This window comes from Tamandua tetradactyla, chromosome 5 (assembly GCF_023851605.1).
Source record: "Tamandua tetradactyla isolate mTamTet1 chromosome 5, mTamTet1.pri, whole genome shotgun sequence".
NCBI lineage: Eukaryota > Metazoa > Chordata > Mammalia > Pilosa > Myrmecophagidae > Tamandua > Tamandua tetradactyla.
In genome coordinates, this window is record NC_135331.1 from 2190837 (window position 1) to 2211988 (window position 21152).

Sequence of the window (21152 nt, forward strand, 5' to 3'; positions counted from 1 at the left end):
CTTCTTGAACCAAGGTATCTTTCCCTGGAGGCCTTAGGCTGGACATTTCTATAGACTTGCTTTAATTGGGACATTTTCTCGGCCTTAGAACTGTAAACTAGCAACTCATTAAATTCCCCTTTTTAAAAGCCATTCCGTTTCTGGTATATTGCATTCCAGCAGCTAGCAAACTAGAACACACAGCAACCAGAAACACACATACACCGAGAACCGAGCCCCAAAGACAGGAAGCACGACTGGCAGAATCGAAGGGCAGAAGATTGAGTCAGCATGACAACAGAGGACAATGCGCAACTGCCCACAACCTACAGAGCTAGACCAAAGGGTGGCCAGGAAGTGAAGGACTTGAGCCACCCTGCTAGCCAACCTGGAGCCACCCTGCTAGCCAACCCGGAGCCACCCTGCTAGCCAACCCGGAGCCACCCTGCTAGCCAACCCTCGAGCCACCCTGCTAACCAACCCTCGAGACATTCTGCTAGCCAACCCGGAGCCACCCTGCTAGCCAACCCGGAGTCACCCTGCTAGCCAACCCGGAGCCACCCTGCTAGCCAACCTGGAGCCACCCTGCTAGCCAACCCTCGAGCCACCCTGCTAGCCAACCGGAGCCACCCTGCTAGCCAACCCTCGAGCCACCCTGCTAGCCAACCGGAGCCACCCTGCTAGCCAACCCTCGAGCCACCCTGCGAGCCAACCCTCGAGCCACCCTGCGAGCCAACCCGGAGCCACCCTGCTAGCCAACCCTCGGGCCACCCTGCTAGCCAACCCGGAGCCACCCTGCTAGCCAACCCTCGAGCCACCCTGCGAGCCAACCCTCGAGCCACCCTCGAGCTACCCTGCGAGCCAACCCTCAAGCCACCCTGCTACCCAACCCGGAGCCACCCTGCTAGCCAACCCGGAGTCACCCTGCTAGCCAACCTGGAGCCACCCTGCTAGCCAACCCTCAAGCCAACCCTCGAGCCACCCTGCGAGCCAACCCTCGAGCCACCCTGCGAGCCAACCCTCAAGCCACCCTGCTAGCCAACCCGGAGTCACCCTGCTAGCCAACCCGGAGCCACCCTGCTGGCCAACCCGGAGCCACCCTGCTAGCCAACCCTCGAGCCACCCTGCAAACCAACCCGGAGCAGGCTGCACAGCATGGCACCCAACACCAGCAGACATGCACTATTCTCAAGGGCACGGGGACATTATCTGGGACACACCATGTGCCATAAAAAAAAAAGAGAATCAATTTAAAATGGCTAAATTCATACTAAGTTTCCCAAGCACAATGGAATAAAATTAGAAATCAAGAACAGAAAAAAAAGGGAATTCACAAATATATGAAAATGAAACAACACACTTTCAAATAACTACCAGCTCAAAGAAGAAATCAAAACGGAAATCAGAAAATACTTTGACATGAATGCAAATGAAGACACAACATATCAAAACTTATGGGATGCAGCTATAGCAGTTTGCAGAGCGAAGCTAGCAGCAGTAAATCCCTATATTAAAAGAGAGGAGAGGTCACAATCCAATAACCTAATGTTCCACCTAACGATACACAGGTAACATAAGAACAAACTAAACCTACAACAAGCAGAAGAAAAGAAAAGACAAAGACTGGACCAAGACGAATGAAATCAGCAGGAGGAAGGGAACAGAGCGAAGTGACAGCACCAGGTCGAGCATCCGTGGGGAGACAGCTGCCCGCCCCGGCAGGCCCACCTACCCCAGCCTAGGCCGTAGTAGCAGAGGTGCTTGGTGTCCTCGGACCCGAACACCTGGACCACCATGCTGTAGAGGTGCAGCCCTTCCACCAGCATCCAGGCGAAGGCGCTCAGGAAAAAGTAGTGCAGCAGCACGGCCAGCACCTGACACGGCACCTGGGGAGAGCAAGGCAGGTGGTCAGCTCTCTCTGGGACACGCCGGCCAGGTCTGCAGGCTCCCAGCGTCCGTTTTCTGGCACTGTCTTCTTTCTGGGAACCACTGAGCCCTCTCGGGCCATGGGGCTCAGGGGGAGTGGGCCGTGAGAACCTAACCGTGGCCCCAGGCACAGCGACCAGCTTGGGAAAGGCAGAGAGTCAGGCCCGAATCAGCCACAAGCTTGGTTCAGGGCTCACGACTCTCCAGGAAGAGCAGGTGGACTGAGCTAGCAGCTCTGGGGGCCCCAGCCCAGGAGGGAGCACTGTGCACAGACCCCAGGCCGAGGAAGCTGAGTTGAGAGACAGAGAGAAAGCAGGCCGTGTCGGCACGGCTCAGACCTGGAGCCACTGGCTAGCTGGTCAGTCACCTGGAACGGAAGGGGCCTTGAGTGTACCCTCAGCCTGCAGCAGGGACGGTGGACAATGCCCAGTGTCTCTTCAGTTTTGGCTCTGGTGGCTCCATGGAGCCTGCTGTCCAGAAGGCCCATCTGCCTTCCCTCTTGCTGACGGGCAGGGGAGAGCTTGGTGTCTGCTTGGCACAGAAGCAGGCATGGCCCTGGCACAGTGGCATGACTGGCTGGTAACCATTCTTCTAAACTTGGTAACCGAGGCCATGACTGTGGCTGTGGGGCCACCCAGGAGCCTCTGCAGACACCTCCTCTGTGGCTCCGTGGGGCCCCCTGTGGACAGGGCCCAGCCCCTCGCCCTACGCTCCAGAAGGACAGTCCAGAAAACAGGACGTCACCTCCTCTCTGCAATGAGCTCTGAGAGATCCTGGTCAGCCTCTCCATTTGATGACCTGTGTCCACCCTCCCTGAGCATCTCAGGCTTCCCAGAAGCCTCCTGCGCTGACCCCCAGCATGGCTGCCCCTGTACTGGACACCGGCTCTGCTCTGCATCTCCTTCCGTGGCCCCTTCTTCCAGTGACCTGATGTCCAGGGGTTCCACTCATCGTGGTGCATCCCCGGCTGGGGTCTGAAAACCCCCCATCCCCAGGCTAGTCACTCGCTCCGGGGACCCTCAGTGGAAGAACCTGGGGACCCATCATCCTGGGGATGCCAGTGTCTGGGGGGCGCCCCATGGCATGGCCTTCCCCAAGCCTGGCTCAGTGTGCCCTGGGTGGCTACAGCTGCCACACGTAATGCTCAGAGCTGCCCCTAGGAGGGCCCTGGGGGCAGGAGGGCACTTACCCACCGCTACCCCGGTGTTTTGCTGGTGCAGCAGTGTGGGTAGAGGCGGCAATGCCTCCAATGGGACTTTGGGGGACAAAGGCATTAGGGCAGTGGGGGGCTGTGTGGCGCCGGCACCCACAGGCGTCATGCCTGTGCTAGGGTTACCTGTCCCAGCTGCACTCATGTTCCTGGTTCCTTCCCAGAAATCACCCTCTGCCTCTGTTGCGGCTTCTCCTTCCCATCAGCGAGGTCCCCAGACCCACGTTACACCTCAGCTGCTCATTGCGTGTGTGCTCTAAGGCTCTGGGGCCCCAGGGACCCTCCACACACCGAAGACAATGGGAAGGGGGGCTGCTGCGGGCCCTGTCCCTGCAGGCAGGGTGGCGAGGTGTTTGCTGCAGGGTGCAATCTGCTGCCCTGGGGTGCACGAAGCCCCGCTGCATGTTGGTGCCCTGCCCATGGGTGGGGAGGGTCACAGCAGCAGCCCCACATTTGGCAGCTAGTACACAGGGCCCCAGGTCTTGGTTCCCCACCGCACCATCAGCACCACAGAGCTCCTGGTCAGCAGGTTAGCCATGGGCCTTGGCTAGAGGAGCTGAGTGGGGGGCACCTCACAGGTGAGGACCCCAGAAACCCTCGTCCCCTGCACACAGGTCTGCTGCACTGCAGGGAGCCTGCTGCCCCTGAGGCCACACAGCCACTACTGGGGCTGTGCCAGCGGCTGGCAGGACAGCAGTGCCCTCTGGTGGCCTCTGGCAGGGCTGGGGGGCTGCAGGCCAGGGCAGCAGGGGTCATTCCCCACAAGCCCAGCTCACAAAGCCCCAAGAGGCATAGGCACGAGCCCTGCCAGCCGGGGAGAAGCCCTGGGTTTCCTTCTGGAACTGGACAGAGGCTGTGTGGGGAGGAAATGCCAGCGAGCTGCTATTGTAAGAAGGTCAGCTCACCTCAGTGAAAACCCCATACCTACTGTGAGCTGTGGGTGGGCAAACAGGCCGAGCCAGGGCCAAGGCTCGTGTGGGATGGCGCCAGTGCCTGACTGGTCTGTGGATCGGCTGTGGCCGTGGCTGTGGCTCGCCTCTGGCTCTCCCCACCGGCTTGGCCCAGGCAGGTGGCAGCAGGGCAGATGGATGGGCAGACAAACGGGGCCTACTCACCGTGCCTGGCTCGAAGTGGAAGCTGACGAGCAGCAGGACCTGGGACACCAGCACGGCGAAGGACAGGTTGGCATGGATGTGGTAGCGCTGGTTCCTGATGGTGCTGACGGAGCTGAGGGTACAGGGGGCCTGAAAGGGTCCCCAGGGGCTTCCCGTTCCCATGAACTGGACCCACCCCCATCCATGGCTGAGGGGCTTCATAGGCGCAGCCTGGGGTGGTGACCCCCGTGGATCCTGCCGGTGCCCTCCTGCCAAGCTCAGCCCTCTCCTGGCTGTCGGCCACCCCGGCTTGCCCCAGGCCAGGGCCTCTGCACAGCCGCCTCGGAAGCCCCCTTGGAAGCTCTCAGGATGGCAGCTCCCATGGTCTCCCCCAGAGGGGCACACCTGCCCCAGCTAGCCGCCCCTCAGAGCTGGTGGCCACCTGTGCACAGCAGCCGAGCTCGGCGTGGTGAGGCATGGAAGGGTGCCCAGGCCTGTCTGCACCTGCTGGCTAGGGCCCTACAGGAGCTTTGGGGGTCTCCTGGCCCAGTCCCCCCTGCTGTAGCTATAGCAGGGGCCCTGGAGTGGCAAAGCAGGGGCTCTGGGGCTGCCCCACCTGGCAGGCCAGAGGGGCCTGGGGAGGACCAGAACAGGGAGATTGCCAAGGACCAGCCCCACCCCATCCCTTTTCAGGGGTGGATGCCAGGTGCCCCTCCCAGCACTCAAAGTTCCAAGCGCCAAGTGAGCCAGCAGCCTGGGCACCCAAGCAGGGATCAGGCACCCCAACGTTGGTCCCGAGAGCTGCCACCCCCCAGGGCCATGGTGGAGCGCTCACGAGAGGATGGCAAATGTGGCCAGCGTGGCGGCCAGGCAGACCACGGAGAGCAGGCACCCCACATAGCTGATGGACGAGAGCGCCACCTGGTGTCCACGTGTGAGCTGTACGGGCCGAGAAGGGGCAGGACGGAGGGAGAGGTGGGATGAGGGCTGGGGGAGGGGTGGACTGGCCCTGGGGGCTGGGGGATACCACCTGGACCAGGGGTTGGGGGCAAGGCCCTGAGGTTGGGGGCACAGAGCTGGTCAGGGGCTGCAGGCTGGGCGGGCCAGGGCAGTGCCGCAGTAGGGTAATGGGCGGCCTCGCTGCTACGGGTATGCACCAACCATGGCCAGATCCTGCTGTCCACTGCCACCAGCTGGTCCCCAGAGAGGCCTGCCCTCCCCCTCCTCCCCCGTCCTCCAGGGCACGGCTCTGTTTCATCCTCAGGTCCCTGCCCCCACCCTCCTGGACGCCTCAGCTACCTGGAGGGACGCAGGGCAAGACAAGAGCCAGGCTGGGGGCAGACGGCATGGGTTCAAACTCTGCACCCCTGCTGCCTGGCTGCGTGACCTCTGCCCCAATTCACCCACCTGCAAAATGAAACTCCAATGGCCCTACCCCCACAGGGTGGGGCAAGAGTAGAGGGGCCCTACCTGCCCTGGCCACTGCGGCAGCCACAAGGTCAGGGGACAGCGCCTAACAGGGCGCCTGGGTGACTGCCCGAGGGAATGCCGTAGGGTCCTGACACCCTTCAAAACCCAGCAGAGCAGAAGGGTGCAGAGGTGCTGGGGCAGGCAGGGGCGCCATGGCCCGTGCAACGGCTCCACCAAACGGGGGCTCCCTGGGCGGCAGAGTTTGTGTGTCGGATTCCAACACCAACTGTCGGGGTCGGGGCTGGGGGTCTCCAAGCTGCCCCGGAACCCTCCGAACCATCACCAGTCCCCCAGGGTGGTAAGAGAAAGAAGGGGCAACCCCAAGCCCTGAGAACGCGGGTTTGGCAAGGACAGAGGCCAGGCCAAGGCCCTGCCAGTGCTGATGCCCGAGCATGGGAGGCCCCTGGGGGAGCCTTCCCCGGCGCCCTATCAACACATCAGCAGGCTGAGCCCACAGGGCCCTGGCTGCCTCCCGGTTCCCCTTCCCACAGGGAGCCTGCCCTCACCCTCAACACTCCCACCATGGAGCAGGTCCTGCGGGAAGCCGCAGCAGCGGGGGGCAGGTACCGCTGTAGGGCACAGTGTGGTTCCCTCGTGGCTTCCCCGCCCGAGGACCAACTGGCCACCTCTCGGGATGCTGGGGAGGGTTGGCAGTCCTGGGGTGGCCACAGCGGAGGACAGGGACCAGCGGGGCCAGGGGCAGGGCACCATTTCACCCCAGGTAGGGCACAGGCAAGTAGAGCTGACTCCTAGGGTGCCCCTGCAGTCAGGGAAGGGGAGGACGTCGTGGGAACAGTCTGTCCTGGCCACGGGGTCCATGCCTGAGCAGGAGCTCGACGGGCCCTCCTGTGCATTCTCCGATGGTTCCTGCCCCTACTTCAAGATCCGGACCAAAGCCCTGTCCTCTGAGACCTTCCAGATTGTTCCAGGAGCTGAGGGTACAGTTCCTGCCTCCTGACATTCACAGACTCCTCCGGCATCCCTCGGGGTCTCCAGGAGGCAAGCATCCGTCTCTTGCCTGATCTCCCCCCCTCCTGGGCTCATCTCCCATCTTCTCCACTAATTCAGATTTTCTCAAGGACAGAGCCCAGCACGGTGCCTGGCAGCTTCCAAGCCACCCTGGGCGCTCCTGCTGAACAGGGGACTCGACCACAGGAGCCAGAGCTGCCCCAGACAACCATCTGCTCTCCACCAGCAGAGCAGGAGCCTCAGACGCTGTAGCCAAGCAGGGGGGCTGCAGGGGGGCTGCAGGGAGGAGGGGGCCCTGGGAAGTGCTCCTGGAGGCTTGCTGTCGACAGAAAGAGCACCCTACCCAGGTGGGTGCTGCCAGGATGCTCCTCCAGCGCGTTTTCAGCAGACAGACACACCAACAGACAGGGAAAGGAAACAGTCCTTAGGGCGTCTTCCTCAAACTCTATTCTTTTTTTTTAAGATGATCAAATATACTAAATATTTATTTGAAAGAAGGAGGAGCCAAAACACCACCGTGATGTTAATTACAGCTGCCAAGGCAGATGGCTGGGAAAGAAAACATTTGACCAGACAAACAAATGAACATCTTTGTCAAGTAAGGAGAGCCACTGACAGAGCGAGGTGAACACCTATTAAACTTTCCATGAATTCTCCAAGATACATGCCAAAAGATGTCACATGATGTGTACCTATCCATTATTTTTCCATCTTGTTCTCACAGTTCTTAAAATCTATTTTTAAAAGTGTTCTGTACATTAAAAATAATTTTCTTTTCAAGTGTCTAAAAAGTATTTTAAAAAACCTGACCAGGTACTAGGCCCCAACAAAAATCTAATTTTTAAAAGCAGAAACCAGAGCTCATCTTTTAAGACCACAATGCACAAAGCTGCTAGAAATTAACTATTAAAAAAGTGTAACACATACTCTTTGAGACCAACGGAAGAAAGGTTTATTTGGTCTGGAACCGAAACTTTCCGTAGTGCATAATCTAACTCAACCTATCTGTACAGCTCATTTGAACATCTGAAACCCAGGGAGCGCAGAATGAGGAAGAGGCCCTTTAATCCTGTATAGATTATTGTAATATGTGGACATATCCCAGAGTATATTAAGTAGATAGAAAGTATTGGCAAAGTCCCCCAGAGGGATGGGAGGAAGACTATGGAACTATTAAACGTTACCATCAGGGAATGCCCTGACACTGTGTCAAACTTTAGGGTCACCCAAATCCATAGGCCACGCCCTCGAGCATGAGGTTTACCCTTGTGTAGCTCATGCAGGTAGTGGAGAAGCTTAGCCCACCTACAGGCATCAAACTCTATCCTTGACCCTCATTTCCTGCAAGACACTGTCAGTGGATCTTCTGTGAAGACGTTTCAAATAAGTTTAGGAAAAGCTGCCTTCTCAATCCTTTAAAGATTTTTGGTCATATAAGCAATTTAAGAGCTGTTAAATCTTGCAGGTAAAAGATTTATTAGTTATGTTTGACTCGGCATTTCTCAAACTCTCTGAGGGAGGAGATAATAGTGCATGCTGAATATGACCACCTGTCCTTGCCACACCCGTTTCCACCTTACAGTGACCCCTGCCTGAAGATACATGAAGTAGCACTTTGAGAGGTTTAGGGGTATCAGTGGAATGCACTGTTCTTGGACAAGGAGGTACACCTCTCTGGTACCCACCAAATCAGAACTAATTTAGGAGCCTTTGGAAACAGCCACTGAAGAACACTGACAGTGCACGTATCCGAGAGGTGGCCGGCCCCATTGACACCCTCACCCAAGGCCCCAGGACCACTTCACGGCCTAGCCCTGAGTCCACCTACTCTCATGGGACCCCTACCCAGCAAGGCCCAGCGACTCCCCACCCCTGGTATCTCAGTACTAACCTATCATTGTACAGCCCACCCGAGGGACAGGGGCTTATCTTTGGAAGAGTCTTCCTCCCCCACAGAGATGGTGAGCTCTCTGAGGATGGAGAAAATGTCATGACCTTTCACAGCTGCAACACCCACAGTTCAAACAGCAACAATGGGGACTGCTGGGCACAGCGGGTTTCCGGAGGTATTTCACAATGGTTTCAGGGCGAAAAGCATCCCCAGATCTACTCCCTTTACTCTGCCACTGATTAGCCTGAATCTACATCAGATTTGCCTGAATCTACATCAGCATTTACTTAATCTACATCAAAGTTTATACAATCTTAAATGGAGATGATAAAACTTGACCTCTGTCAATCACAGGTCAGCTCTGCATCTACAGTGGGCTAATGTGAGAGAATCCAGAAGGCACTGTAAAGGATTCCTACCTCTGAGTGCCACAGTGGTCAACCACACTCTCACCTCCTCCCTCTATACACACTCTGCCTGGAACTGTTCACAAGCTGGAACCTCACCAACCCACCATCAACTAGCACCACCATCAACTGACCCACCACCTACCAATTCTACTTTTAGTTAACTCCACCATCAACCAACTCACCATTAACCAACTCTACCATCAACCAATCCACCATTAACCAACTCCACCATCAACTGACCCACCACCTACCAACTCTACCTTTAATTAACTCCACCATCAACCAACTCACCATTAACCAACTCCACCATCAACCAATCCACCATTCACCAACTCCACCATCAACTGACCCACCACCTACCAACTCTACCTTTAATTAACTCCACCATCAACCAACCAACCATCAACCAACTCCACCATCAACTGACACACCACCTACCAACTCTACCTTTAATCAACTCCACCATCAACCAAGTTCACTACCAACCAACCCACCATCCACCAATTCCATCCATCAACCAACCCACAACCACCGATCCTACCATCAACCAACCCACACTCCACCAACTCTACCATCAACTAGGTCATCATCACAAATCTTTTCAAACCCACTCAAAAGTGGTCCCATGCCAGGTAAAATGTAGAAGAACAGAAGAATGAGATGTAGTCCCACCTTGAACAGGCGCTAACAGCCCGATTGGGCCAGCTTGAAATTTATAAGGAAATAAGGTAAGATATAGAGAAGATCATATTTACACAGGCCTTGGCTCCCTAGTGAGCCTATTAGGTAAAATGATGCCCTGTCCAGTGACCTTTGAACAAGGCTGCTGTCTCCCCTACACTGCGGTGCCTGCAGATTGTGGAAGTCACCTCATGCAGTATTCTTCGGCACAGCTCTCAAAGTCACGGCCAAGGCCAATTACAAGAAGGACCAAGGGGAAACCACATGCAGACTCATAGAGTTCTCCAACCGCTCCCTTCAACACAACTATCACGCACAGAGAAGCAGGTGGGGGAGAGGGTGCGGGTCACATGGGCCGTCCTGCCAAGAGGGTGTGCTCCCTTCTCTGTTAATGAAAGGGCTTCATAGCTTGAACACATGCAAACCAGTTTGCTTGTCTTTGTATCAAGGGGACAGTGACCTCGCACCCTCTGTGAAACAAAACTGTACTGCAGCCTGCAAATAGCAGCGCCTGAGGCCCTGGGGAGAGAGGGAGGGGTGGTCCGTGGGCCTCACAGACGTGCAGGAGCCCGACAGAGAGCACAGGTAGGGCTCCCATGACCAGAAACGCTCTGAGCACTCAATGCCAGGTTCCAGGTAGCTGGGGATGCTTCTTGCAGTTTATTTCCACACCCGTTTCTAACAGGGTCCGGTGAGCACCAGGTGCTCGGTAAATCGGCAAAGATCTGGAGCCACATTCCGTGGGCCATGGAGCAACCCGGGCACGGGTGGTGCAGGGAGGGGAACCATATCTGCGGAGGCCGCTGCCCGAGGCCCAAATGAGAGAGGCCCTGAGAGCACTCCAAGGGGTCCCTCCAGACTGGGAAAGGGAAGCCACACCATGCACAGCCAAGGAGAGGCACAACTGGACTGGCCCCAGGGAGCCCATGCTTCCATCTGCACATGCCATTATTAAGCACCTATTGTGTGCCAGGCATCAATCTAGAAATTAAGGATAAAACAACCAACAAGACAGATGAGGCCTTTACAGAGCTTGCATTCCACGGGGTAAACAGGTCAAGAAAAAGGAAACATTTGGATAAGGACACAGATAAATAAGGAGGTCACCAGCTCGAACTTCAACAGTGGCTATGGTAGAAACAACCAGGGGACATGACGGAGCTGTGGATGGTGACCATGGCAGCTCTCACACGGACCCCAGACCCCAGAGGCTCGCCAGCTCCTGCGCCTTCCCATAGCCCACCCATCCCTGACCCTGCTGGCTGTCTGCCCAGCACACCCACACAGCCCAAATTCTATTCCCTCCATTTTCTGGAACCTCCTCCTGCCCACTGTTCCCTCTGCCACATGGGCCCCTTCGATCCCATCTCCATCAGGCAGCTAGAGACCGGGTCGATTGGGACACCTGCCCCTCTGGGCTCACCCCCTCCTGGGTCCTGCAAGGGTCTGCCCTGGTCTCTGACCCACACTTGTCACCACCCCCTTGATCTCTCTTCTGGGAATGTGAGAGGTGCCGTGGGGGGCAAGGTGGGGGAGAGGCCACCTCCCCCAGGCCTGACAACCAGAGCCAGGAGTCAAGTGTCTGGCTGGAGGCCAGAACCAGTGGCTGGGCAGCTGTCCAGCAGCAGAAGCCAGAGCCACCACAGAGACGTGGCTGCTGCCGGAAAGTGTGCTGGCCTAAGAGAAGCTGCAGCTTCCTAGCCCATCTCCTTCCATCCCTGCAGAGTCACCAGCTGGCCAAGTCAGAGCCAGGGAGCTGGGCAGTGTAGGGCCACATCAGGTAGTGGTGGGGACGAGCGGGCTGGGACACTCCCCAACCCAGGCCCCTGGACGGGTCCCTCCTGTCCTCCACTGCGGGCCAGCAGCATCAGGTGCAAAGGGAGGCGACCGTCCCAAGATACTGGCTGGGAGCTGTGGGACCCCCAGCCCCACGCACAGGAAGGGCTCAGGGGCAGCGGCCAGAGGAGGGGGGTGGCCGCACAGCACCTTGCTCTCTGTGGGGAGGGCTTCTGGGACACTGGGCGGATGGCTTGCTGGCCAGCTGTTCCCTAGGCCTGGTCTCGGCCGCCCTCCCCCTGGCTGGCCCCTGCGGCCGCGAGCTCAGGCCTGGCAGGCTTGTTCTGGACAGCCTGCTGGCTCCAAGGCACTGCCTGGGAGGGCGGGCCTGGTGGCTCCGCGAAGGCGCTTCAGAAAAGCCGATGGACGTGAGGTGGGGGCTCGGGACCCCTGCCCACTGTCTCCTGTTCAAAACTCACACCATGGACTCTTTCTCAGTGTCCCATCTTGCATCAGACCATGGACCAGAAAGGCCCAGTGAGGGCAGAGGGCACATCTGCTTCCCCTCCCTTGCTGTGAGAAAAGAAGGCAGGAGAAGGGGTGTGTGTGTGCGCGTGTGTGTGTGTGTCTGGGTTGGGTCTCCACCCCAGTATCCTGAGAGCAGGGGCACTGGAGCATCTGTGTTCAGCTGAGCGTCCACTCCCAGAGCTGGGAGTCGGGGGCCAGGACTGGGCCAGGTGTCAGGCCCTTTGGGACCTCAAGCTGCCCTCAGAGACCTTATTCTCTGTCCAAGGGACCCCCTGTGTCCCCAGGCCCCTGACAGCTTGGCCTTGCTATAGAGACTGGGGGGGGGGGGAAGGGAGGCTGTGACAAGCAGAGTGCATGACATCAAGTGACTCCGGGGGCTCGCACCCCACATGGCCTCAAGGGGTCAGGACAGGCCATGTGAGCTGTCCATGCTGCCCTGGGGCGTCTCTGAGGGGCAGATACAGAGAAGTGTGATGAGAAAGTGATGAGAAAGGCTGCAGGCTTTAGCCACAGTCAAAACCAGGTCAGAATCCTGGCTTACTCACTCTCGGCCCTGGGGCTCTCTGACCCTCAGGCTCTTCATCACCTGAGCAGAGTGGTGTAACAGTTCCTGCCCTGTGTAACTGCAGTGAGACAATGCAGAAAATATCAACACAAAGGCCAGCATGGAGCAGACTCTTGATAAATGTCGTCTATGAAAAGTGACAAATGCACCCTGCCCAGGAGCCTGCTTCCACTGAGAATTCCTCCTGCACGCACACCCACAAATGATAGCAAAGACGAGTGCACAGGGAGACCCATTGTCTGTGGTGGCAAAAGAGTGATTCACCACATGTCCATCTGTAGATATAAACTGTGGTGCTCAGGATGAATGCGGCAGATCGATAAGTGCTGAGACGGGACAATTTCCAAGACAGAAGCATATTTTAAATAGCTCAGAGTGGCCTTTATACTGCACAGCCCTTTGTTAAAGGAGAAAGAGAGGGTGATGCATTTAGACGACCTCTGAAATGAGAAACAAGCTTCACGAGCAGAGGACATGAAGACAGAGGGGTAGGCGTCGCGTCGTGTCATGGCCCGCGGTGCTGCTGCACTCCTACGTGCACATGCCCTCCCAGGAAGGGGGGTCCCCAATGCCCCGCCCTCACCATGGCTCCAGGAACAGCCTGTAGCCTCCGCAGGCTCTGGCAGCCTCCCAGAGATGGCCTCAGTTTCTCCTCTCCAGCGTCCACAACAAAGGCCAGCATGCTCGTGATAAGACACAGCCATGAACTTCACCTGGGGGGCCTGACCACAGAGCCGGGCGCCCGGCCCCAGCCAGCCCGAGGGCTTGAGAACCCCCTGCCCAGGACCCCAGGCAGCCTCTGGAGCCCCTGCATCTGCAGAGCTGCACACCTTTCTGGAGCAGACGCTAGAATAAGCAAAGCTGGGGCTGCCCTGCCTGCTTCCTCTATGGCCACAGAGTCTGCTGGGGGGTGGGAGAATTTAATCTGGCCTGAGGGGTTGAGTGGGACATCGGGACTCTGACTCCGCTGTGAGGCAACGTCTCCTGCTGGGGACAGAGGTGGCTCGGCAGGAGAAGTCACATTCAGAAAAGCCAAGAGTAGGCTCTCCTCTCACCTCCCGAGCCCTTCCTGATCCCAGGCCTCCCCACTTGCCTGCTGCACCCCAAACTCATATCGCCCCTCTGCACCCGTGCCAACAGCCTCTGTACACCCCACTACGTCTTCACGACGACCACATACTGACGTGATTCCACATACATGAACCCACGCACACAAGCAAGTGCACACCAGGGGACTTCGATGCTTTTATAAAAATGGGATGTGTGTGCACCATTCGCCATCTTTCTTTTTTTAAAAAAAAATATGGAACGCTTCACAAATTTGCGTGTCATCGCTGCGCAGGAGCCATGCTAATCTCTGTATTGGTCCAATTTTAGTATATGTGCCACCGAAGTGAGCACAACCATTCTCCACCCTGCTCCTTCCTCAAGCCGGCCGGCAGGAGCACAGTCCACCCTGCTGACTGCCACGTAGGGCTGTCCGGCGCGCCGTCCTCCTTGGCGTGGACACAACAGGGCTGCCGCCCGGGAATAGCCCCGTTCCCGCCACTCTGGAAGATTCTGTCGGCAAGCCTGCCCCGTCTCCTGGCCCTCGGGTCCGTTTAGCCTGTGATGCAGATGCTCACAGGGGTGCTGACTTGGGTTCTGGTGACCTGCTGTCCACCTCACGTCAATATACTGCATTGTTCTGGTCGTGGGCACTTCGTGGTAAACTATAACTGAAGGCAAGTCTCTCCTCTGTCCTCTTCAAGAGACACAGGCGTGCCTTTGCAATTCACATTTAAAGTGAACGCCCCCTCTAAGCCACTGCTGGCAGCAGATAAATTAGCACATCTCCAGAGAGCAACGTGGCAACGTCTCTCAAAATAAAAATGTCTGAACCCTTTGCTCACCAATTTGCACCCCAAGAAATTCCCGTCGGGGAGTACGGAAAAGTACACACATGGCTGGGCTGTGGGAAACGCCAGGCCCTGGAGGCTCCCTCAGGCCCCATCAGCAGGCGATAGGGTCAACGCCCCCAGAGCCTGTGGCCCTGTCACCCCTGGGAAAAGGACGGGGACAGCGGGTTGTTCCCGTGGGGGCTGGACTGCAGGACAGACGGTCAGGGGAAACAAGGCCGCACGGACCTGCTTACAGTGTGTTAGCATCGGTGCAAAAGCACTGGGGCTTAGGCTTGGAAAGGAGAGGATATTTCTGGAGGAGATGTCAGAAGCTGGCACTGGTCATGGTCTGAGGGGAGCAGAATTACGCACCAAGAGTCGGGGGAAGTAAAAGGTCCTTTTCGCTTCACAGTCTTTATTAGTGCTTAATTTTTCAGACCAAAAAAGAGAAGGAAAGAGATAGGTAGACAGACAGATGGATAGACAGACAGATAAATGGGATGGATTGACAGATGACTGACAGGTAGGTAGGCAGATGACAGGCAAATAGATGCATGGGTGGATAAATGATAGATGAGAGACGACAGGTAGTAGGCACGTGGTACAGATAGGTGACAGGTAGATACATGGATGAATGGATGGATAGATCAGATGGACGGACGTTGGTTGGGTGGATGGATGTACGGACTGAATGGGGGAGGGAGGGCATAAGAAAGAGTACGATGAAGTCAGCGTGAGTCCCTTTCAGGCTGGCTGTCGCCCCCGCGCGTACCAGGGGTGTGCACACACAGTGTCTCTCTACCCCCCCACACACAGGGGCTCGGGCTGGGTAATGAGCCACGTGCCCACGTCTCTGACTAAATTTTAACCGCCCTGAGCTCTAACAGTCAAATCCAGGCAGATAATCCACTCGGATTCATTCTGCATCCCAGAACATGGCAGCGCGCCTTGTACACAAACAATATCAACAAATTGTTGACCCACAAATCAATTAATTAGTCAGTTAATGTCCCTATGGAAATCTGGGGTAAAGTCAGGCGAGGCAGGGCTCTCCCAGCGTGGACCACTCTTGGTGAGTAATGGACAGACACGATTTTGATTATTATTTTACGGTCACTGTGTTTTTTGAATCTTACACACCATCGTTTGCAAGCTGCACCATTACTTCATGTTTTCAAAGAGCACAAGGGAGAAAACCTAAGAAGAAAGAAAAAACTGCTGCCAATTAAACCATGGCTCACTTTCGGTAATCAGCCGCACCCCAGCACCAGAGACGGCGAGTGTGATAAAATACGCACTCTTAGGAAGCAGGATATAAGCTCAAGTAAGTTATTTTCATTTTATGACAAATGTGTTTATTTTTCTATTTATCATAATACTGCACCTTTTCTTTAAAAGCACGTAATTACATAAACAAGTGAGGCCATTTAGAGAAAACCACTCAAATCTCATCACATACAGACATGGGATTTCCACAAAAGGTCTGCTTGCTTAGCACAAAGGGGCTCCATAATGAGCCCCAGGAAGAAGCCAGGTCTGGGAAGACCCCCAGAGCGAGGGGGGTAGGTGGGGAACAGGTCCAGGGGACCCGCAGAGAGAGGGGGACATGTGGGGTGCCGCTTTGGGGTACCCACAGAGAGAAGGGGGTACATGGGGCACAGCTCTGGGGGACCTGCAGAAAGAGAGAAAGCAGGTGGGGTGCACTCACTCTGGGGAACCTGCAGAGAGGGAGACGGCAAGTGGAGTACACTCTGGGGAACCTGCAAAGAGAGGGGGGCAGGTGGGGTGCACGTGGGGGGACCTGCAGAGTGAGAGAAGGCAGGGGGGGTGCACGTGGGGGGACCTGCAGAGTGAGAGAAGGCGGGGGGGTGCACTCGGGGGCACCTGCACCAGGACCTGCAGGGGCCCGCCGACAGTGCCACGCCCAGGCAGACACAGGCTCGGGATCTAGGAAATCGGATCAGTCTAGGATGTGTGTTAATTCCCTAGATGTGCCAGAGATTTGATGTCAACTTGCAAGCTCTGCCCTAATGTTTTGAACGTTCATGAAAATGTTCATTTTTAGCGTGGATAATTTTAAACCACTTTCCCATCGACCTTTCCTGGCAGTGAGGACATGTGTTCTGCTCCCACAAAGACACCCACTGACTGCTGAAATCTGGCATCACCTAGATGGAGCGGTGACCAATCTGGGGGTGGGTGGACAGAATCATAAATGCCTCCACAACTTGGTATTTTTAACTCCCTGATTGAGCCTCTGCCCTCCTTGTCTCTACCACAAACTGTTCTGATGACACTTTAGGATCTCTCCCACGCCCACCCACCCAAAGTCACACGGAGAAGACAGATTTGTCTTTATTTGGCAGTATGTGAAGTGTCAGCTTCAAGGTCATCTGGGGTCAAGGGCATCGTGGTCAAAGTCTCCAGCCTGAGCTTTGGGGCTTTGGAGAGCAGGGTTCACACTGGATTCTACTGACCCTGGGGACATCCTGAGACTCTGAGCTCGACAGCCCCTCCTCTGTGCCTCTGTCCTCAGGCTGGGCCCTTCCCTTCTGCCAAGGCCAAGGGTCCCCCAGCCGGGCTTCAGACGCTGCTACCCACCTGCTCCCCATCTCTAACTCCCTTGCACATGGTCAGCCTCGGCCCCAGCCATTCCCACCACCCAGAATCCCTCTTGCCAGGCTGCCCCCTGCGTGTCTTCAGCCCATGGCCTTCTCGGGGGGACTTCTGCGGCCCCCTTCCTTAAGACAGTGTCACCCCCATCCCACTTAGTACCCTGCTTGGTCACCCTGCCCTGGCTGGGGCCTCGTGCTGGACCTGGGGACATTGCAGAGAAAACCCGGACAGAGGCGCGAGGGGAGGGCACGGCAAGTGGGGGGGGGGGATTGCAGCATCACGACCCGAGCAGAGGACACGCAGGATGGGGGGCAGAACAGAGTAAGAGAAACAGAACAAGGCAAAACCAATTTGGAGGAGCAGGGCAGGATGGACGCCGTGTGGGGCACACACCCGGTCCACCCTGGGGTGAGGAAAAGGCCCTGCAGAGCCCACTGAGGCCGTGTGCACGGTGACCCGGAGGGGCACAGCCAGGCCCTGGCCATCCAGCGCCTCCCCAGGCCCTGCCTCAGCTGCCATCCCCCTCCTACCAGGGCCTGGACGCAGGTCCCTGAGCAGAGCTGCTCCCGAGACTCCCCCAAACTGTCCGGGGTGCCCTTTGGCTGCGAACACGCACCCAAGTGAAGTGAGGGGTCCATGGCAAGCAGAGATTGCCCCAAAGGTCAAGTTTAGGGGACTCTGAACATGCTGTGACAGTCCCATGGGGAAGGCAGAGCTTGGGACAGCTTTGAAAGAGGTCCTGGAGGTTGTCACCCCCCACCCAGCAAAACGCCGACGCCACGGCAGCCTTGCCCTGCCCCAGCCCCCGGTAATGCCTGTCCCCCAGCCTGGCTCGGGACGGCAGGGGGATGAAGTGTCGGCATGGAGGCCCCCCACTCGGCCCCGGCCCTGCCCAGAACACACGGCACTGTGATAGCCTGGGGCTCAGTACTACAGGGGCTTCCCGCTGCACTCAGACCGGATGGAAACCCACCCTTAGGGTACCTGAGACCACCCAGGATCCGATCCCTGCCCACCTCCGCCTCCCGCCACCTTGCCCAGGCCCTCAGCGAGCAGCCCCCGCCCAGCCCCAGCCCAGCCCGGTGCAACGTCCTGGCCATGCCCTCTGCCCTCTAGCCTCCCCACTCCACTCTCGCCAAGCCCATCACCGCTGACTGCTCCTTGTCACCTCCTCTGGGAGATTCGGGCCCACGGTCACACTGAGGGTGCACACGCCCCGGCAAACACCCACTGGGCATGGCAGCAGCCCCAAGGCGGCAGCCGCAGCGGGTAAACGTCAGCCTGCCACCCGTGCTGCCTCGAGGCGACCAGGACCTTCCTGCCCTGCCCAAGGGTCCAGGAAGTGGGGCAACACCCCCTCAGTCGCCAGGTCCTGTGGGCAGTGGGGCTCCTGTCCACGGTGGCACCTCAACTCCTGCCTGTCCCAGTGCCATGCCTGTGGGTGCCTCCTGGGAGCCTGGGAGCTGCACAGTTTGGCTCTTACCTCCAGTGGGACCACCTGCATGAGGATGGCGAAGTTGGTGAGGTGCGTGCAGTGGCAGACGGAGTGGCTCAGGTTTCCTTCCACACGGGCGCAGCCCTGGTCCGACCAGACGCCTTCTCCAGAGCTGAGGGCAGGGACAGGGTGGTCAGCGGGAAGCCACGCCACCCATGGCCTGTGGCTCAGACAGGGTACCTCCAGCCCACAGGCCAGCGAGCGGGAAAGACGCTCAGCCTGGTAACACAGGGAGACGTAGACAAAAGCAGCTCTGCCCACGCCCCTCCCTGGGGGGCAGGAGGGACCATGTCCTGCGTGGTCAGGCTGGGGGACAGGAACCCCAGCCATGAGGGGACAGGTACAGCTGCTCCGGCACTGTCACCTGGGAAGGCAAATGGACAACGTGAAATAGAACTTAAAAGTGCACACCCTACACCCCAGCAATTCCACTCCAGGAGAATCTCTGCCACATGTGCCAATACTATATAATACTACAGAAAATTCTAAAATGATCTAAATGGTCCATTGGTGAGATGGGAATAAACAAAATACAAATGTTACATATATATAAACATGACATGCAGAGCCTCATGCTAATTGCCGTGCAACATGAACACTCTGTGCTATGTACGCACATCCTATACCACACTGCACTAAGTGTCCACCTACCGCATGGGACAGACACAGCCCATCCGCCTTACGCTCAGCTTCAACGTTATGCCAGGCTGGAACCTGACGGGTGGGCTGTCCCGGACAGGCCGCGTCCTCCCTGCCCCTCATGTCTCTCTCCCAGGACATCGAGGGCAGCCAGCACACTCAGGCTGCTGTGAGCACACACACGTGTGCGAGCTGTTTACGTGTCTATAACGTGGACACGTGTGTAGACATGTGTACATGTGCATATGTATGGGTGTTTATACACATACGTATAGACGCGTGCACATGTACATACCAGGTGTACACAGAGATGTACGGACACGGGCATAGGCATGCATGTATGTGCAGGAGGGTGTGTGCGTGCATGCATGCAGGAGTGTGAGTGCGAGTGTGTGGGGATGCCAACTCCCTCTACTGGAGCTGCTAACGTGGCCCTTCCATTCGCAGTGAGGCCTGGAAAGGAGCAGGGGCTGAAGGAGGTGGCCGTGAGTGTGGGGTGAAAGACTGCATGGGGGTTTCCTTCCCATCACAGAGGCGGCTGGAGTCTATGCTCACGAGTGCCACACCTCCAAGCGAGAGTCTGTGCAGCTGTCAGGAGGCCCCCCAACAGGGGAGCCCCCTGAGAGGGGGAGCCCTCCCTCCCCGCTGCACAGAAGAGCAGGTGCGGGCGCAGGTGAAGCGGGCACAGATGCATGCAGTGTCGCTCCAGCCACAAGCTGCACACGTGGTCCCGAGAGCACAGAACTGAGGCAGAGCCCACTGCCCGGGCGTGTGTTCCCACTGCCTTCTCAGCCATGCAGTGGCCAGGGGCTGGGAAGGGTGGGAAGGACACCTGGGTGTCAAGAGGCCTGACCACAGGTTAGGCTGCAGGGAGGCTTGGTTCCCAGCATGGCCTTGGGGCTTGTCCCACATCCGGGGCATTTCCAGCCTCGAGGGCTGGGCCCCAGCTGGCTGCAGACAGGGGGGCCCCTGGGCACAGCCAGGACCACAGTGAGGCTGGCTGGGCCTGGACCCCGAGCTGCCTGGCATGGCTGCCTCTCCCATCCTGCCTGGGCGCCCCCTGCCCCCTGGTACCTGAAGTCCAGGAAGGCACAGTACAGGAAGACCCGGCTGCTCTCATTGGTGGCCTCGGCGTACTGGCGTGGACTCTGAAATAAAGGAACCGGGTGTGCTATGTGGAGTGGCCAAGCCCCCCGCTGTGGAGAGCCGGCGTGTGCCTCACGGCCCAGGAGGCCTGGGAGGAGATGCCATGCCACGGACTGTCCCTCCACATCCCTTGGCCATGAGGGCCCTGTGGTCCGACAATCCTGGTCACCCCAAGGCCTTTGCCCTCGCCCTGCCCACCCTACAGATGTGTCCCAAGGCGGCCGCGGGGCTCACTGCTACTTCTCAGCAGCCCCCACACCCGCTCCCCCTGCCTGTCCTCGGCTTCTCCTCACGGCTTCACCTCTCTGCTGACTTCCTGGCGGCCACCTGGCCCCTAGAACATCCCCCAGGACGGGCCTTCTCTGGGTGGCTGTAGGACACCAGGTTGGCGTCCAGCGTGCAGCAGGAGCTCGAGGTGCTCAAGGAATATTTGCTGAGCAAGGGAACCAAAGAATGGGTGAGCGCCCACCAACAATTCCGCCCCCAAGCCTTCCCCACGGGAAAGCTCTGCCAAGAGCACAGCCGCGCCCCAGAGACCCTCGAGACATCCCTGGGAAGCCGAGGGCATGAGGGCCACAGAAAAGACAGCAGTGCAGGGCCTCCGCCCGGCAAGTGGGGCCCGTCCACTCCCAGGGCCCGGGCACGCGCCTTTCGCCCCGCCGCCCCACCTCGCTGCATCTCCCAGCGGCAAGTCATCGGTGACCCCTCAGGACCAGCTGCCCTCTCCTCCAGGCTGCTCCTGGCCTCCCACAAGCCACCCCCTTCCTCTGCCTGCCGTGTGGCCCCCCAGGCACCAGGTTGGGGCCTGCAGCCCATCTGTGGGTTCCTACCCAGGTACCCCCAGCCCCTGCAGAAACCAAAGCACCTCCTGGGCTCA

General features: G+C 57.8%; 1 protein-coding gene and 1 non-coding gene across 4 annotated transcripts in view; both read right to left on the reverse strand.

The window, feature by feature from the left end:
• Positions 1-21152, reverse strand: part of ADGRD1 (adhesion G protein-coupled receptor D1) — a 153405-nt gene that overhangs the window by 24594 nt on the left and 107659 nt on the right. For all 3 annotated transcript variants that reach the window (XM_077159539.1, XM_077159538.1, XM_077159537.1), the window contains 5 exons: positions 20204-20277; positions 18479-18602; positions 5045-5148; positions 4231-4342; positions 1712-1865 (listed from right to left, as the gene is read on the reverse strand). In XM_077159539.1, the coding sequence (XP_077015654.1) occupies positions 1712-1865; positions 4231-4342; positions 5045-5148; positions 18479-18602; positions 20204-20277 (568 nt within the window). The remainder of the gene's footprint in view (positions 1-1711; positions 1866-4230; positions 4343-5044; positions 5149-18478; positions 18603-20203; positions 20278-21152) is intronic.
• On the reverse strand, positions 13797-13900 carry LOC143685367 (U6 spliceosomal RNA). The gene has a single exon (XR_013176610.1). It is a non-coding gene; the product is annotated as a U6 spliceosomal RNA (small nuclear RNA).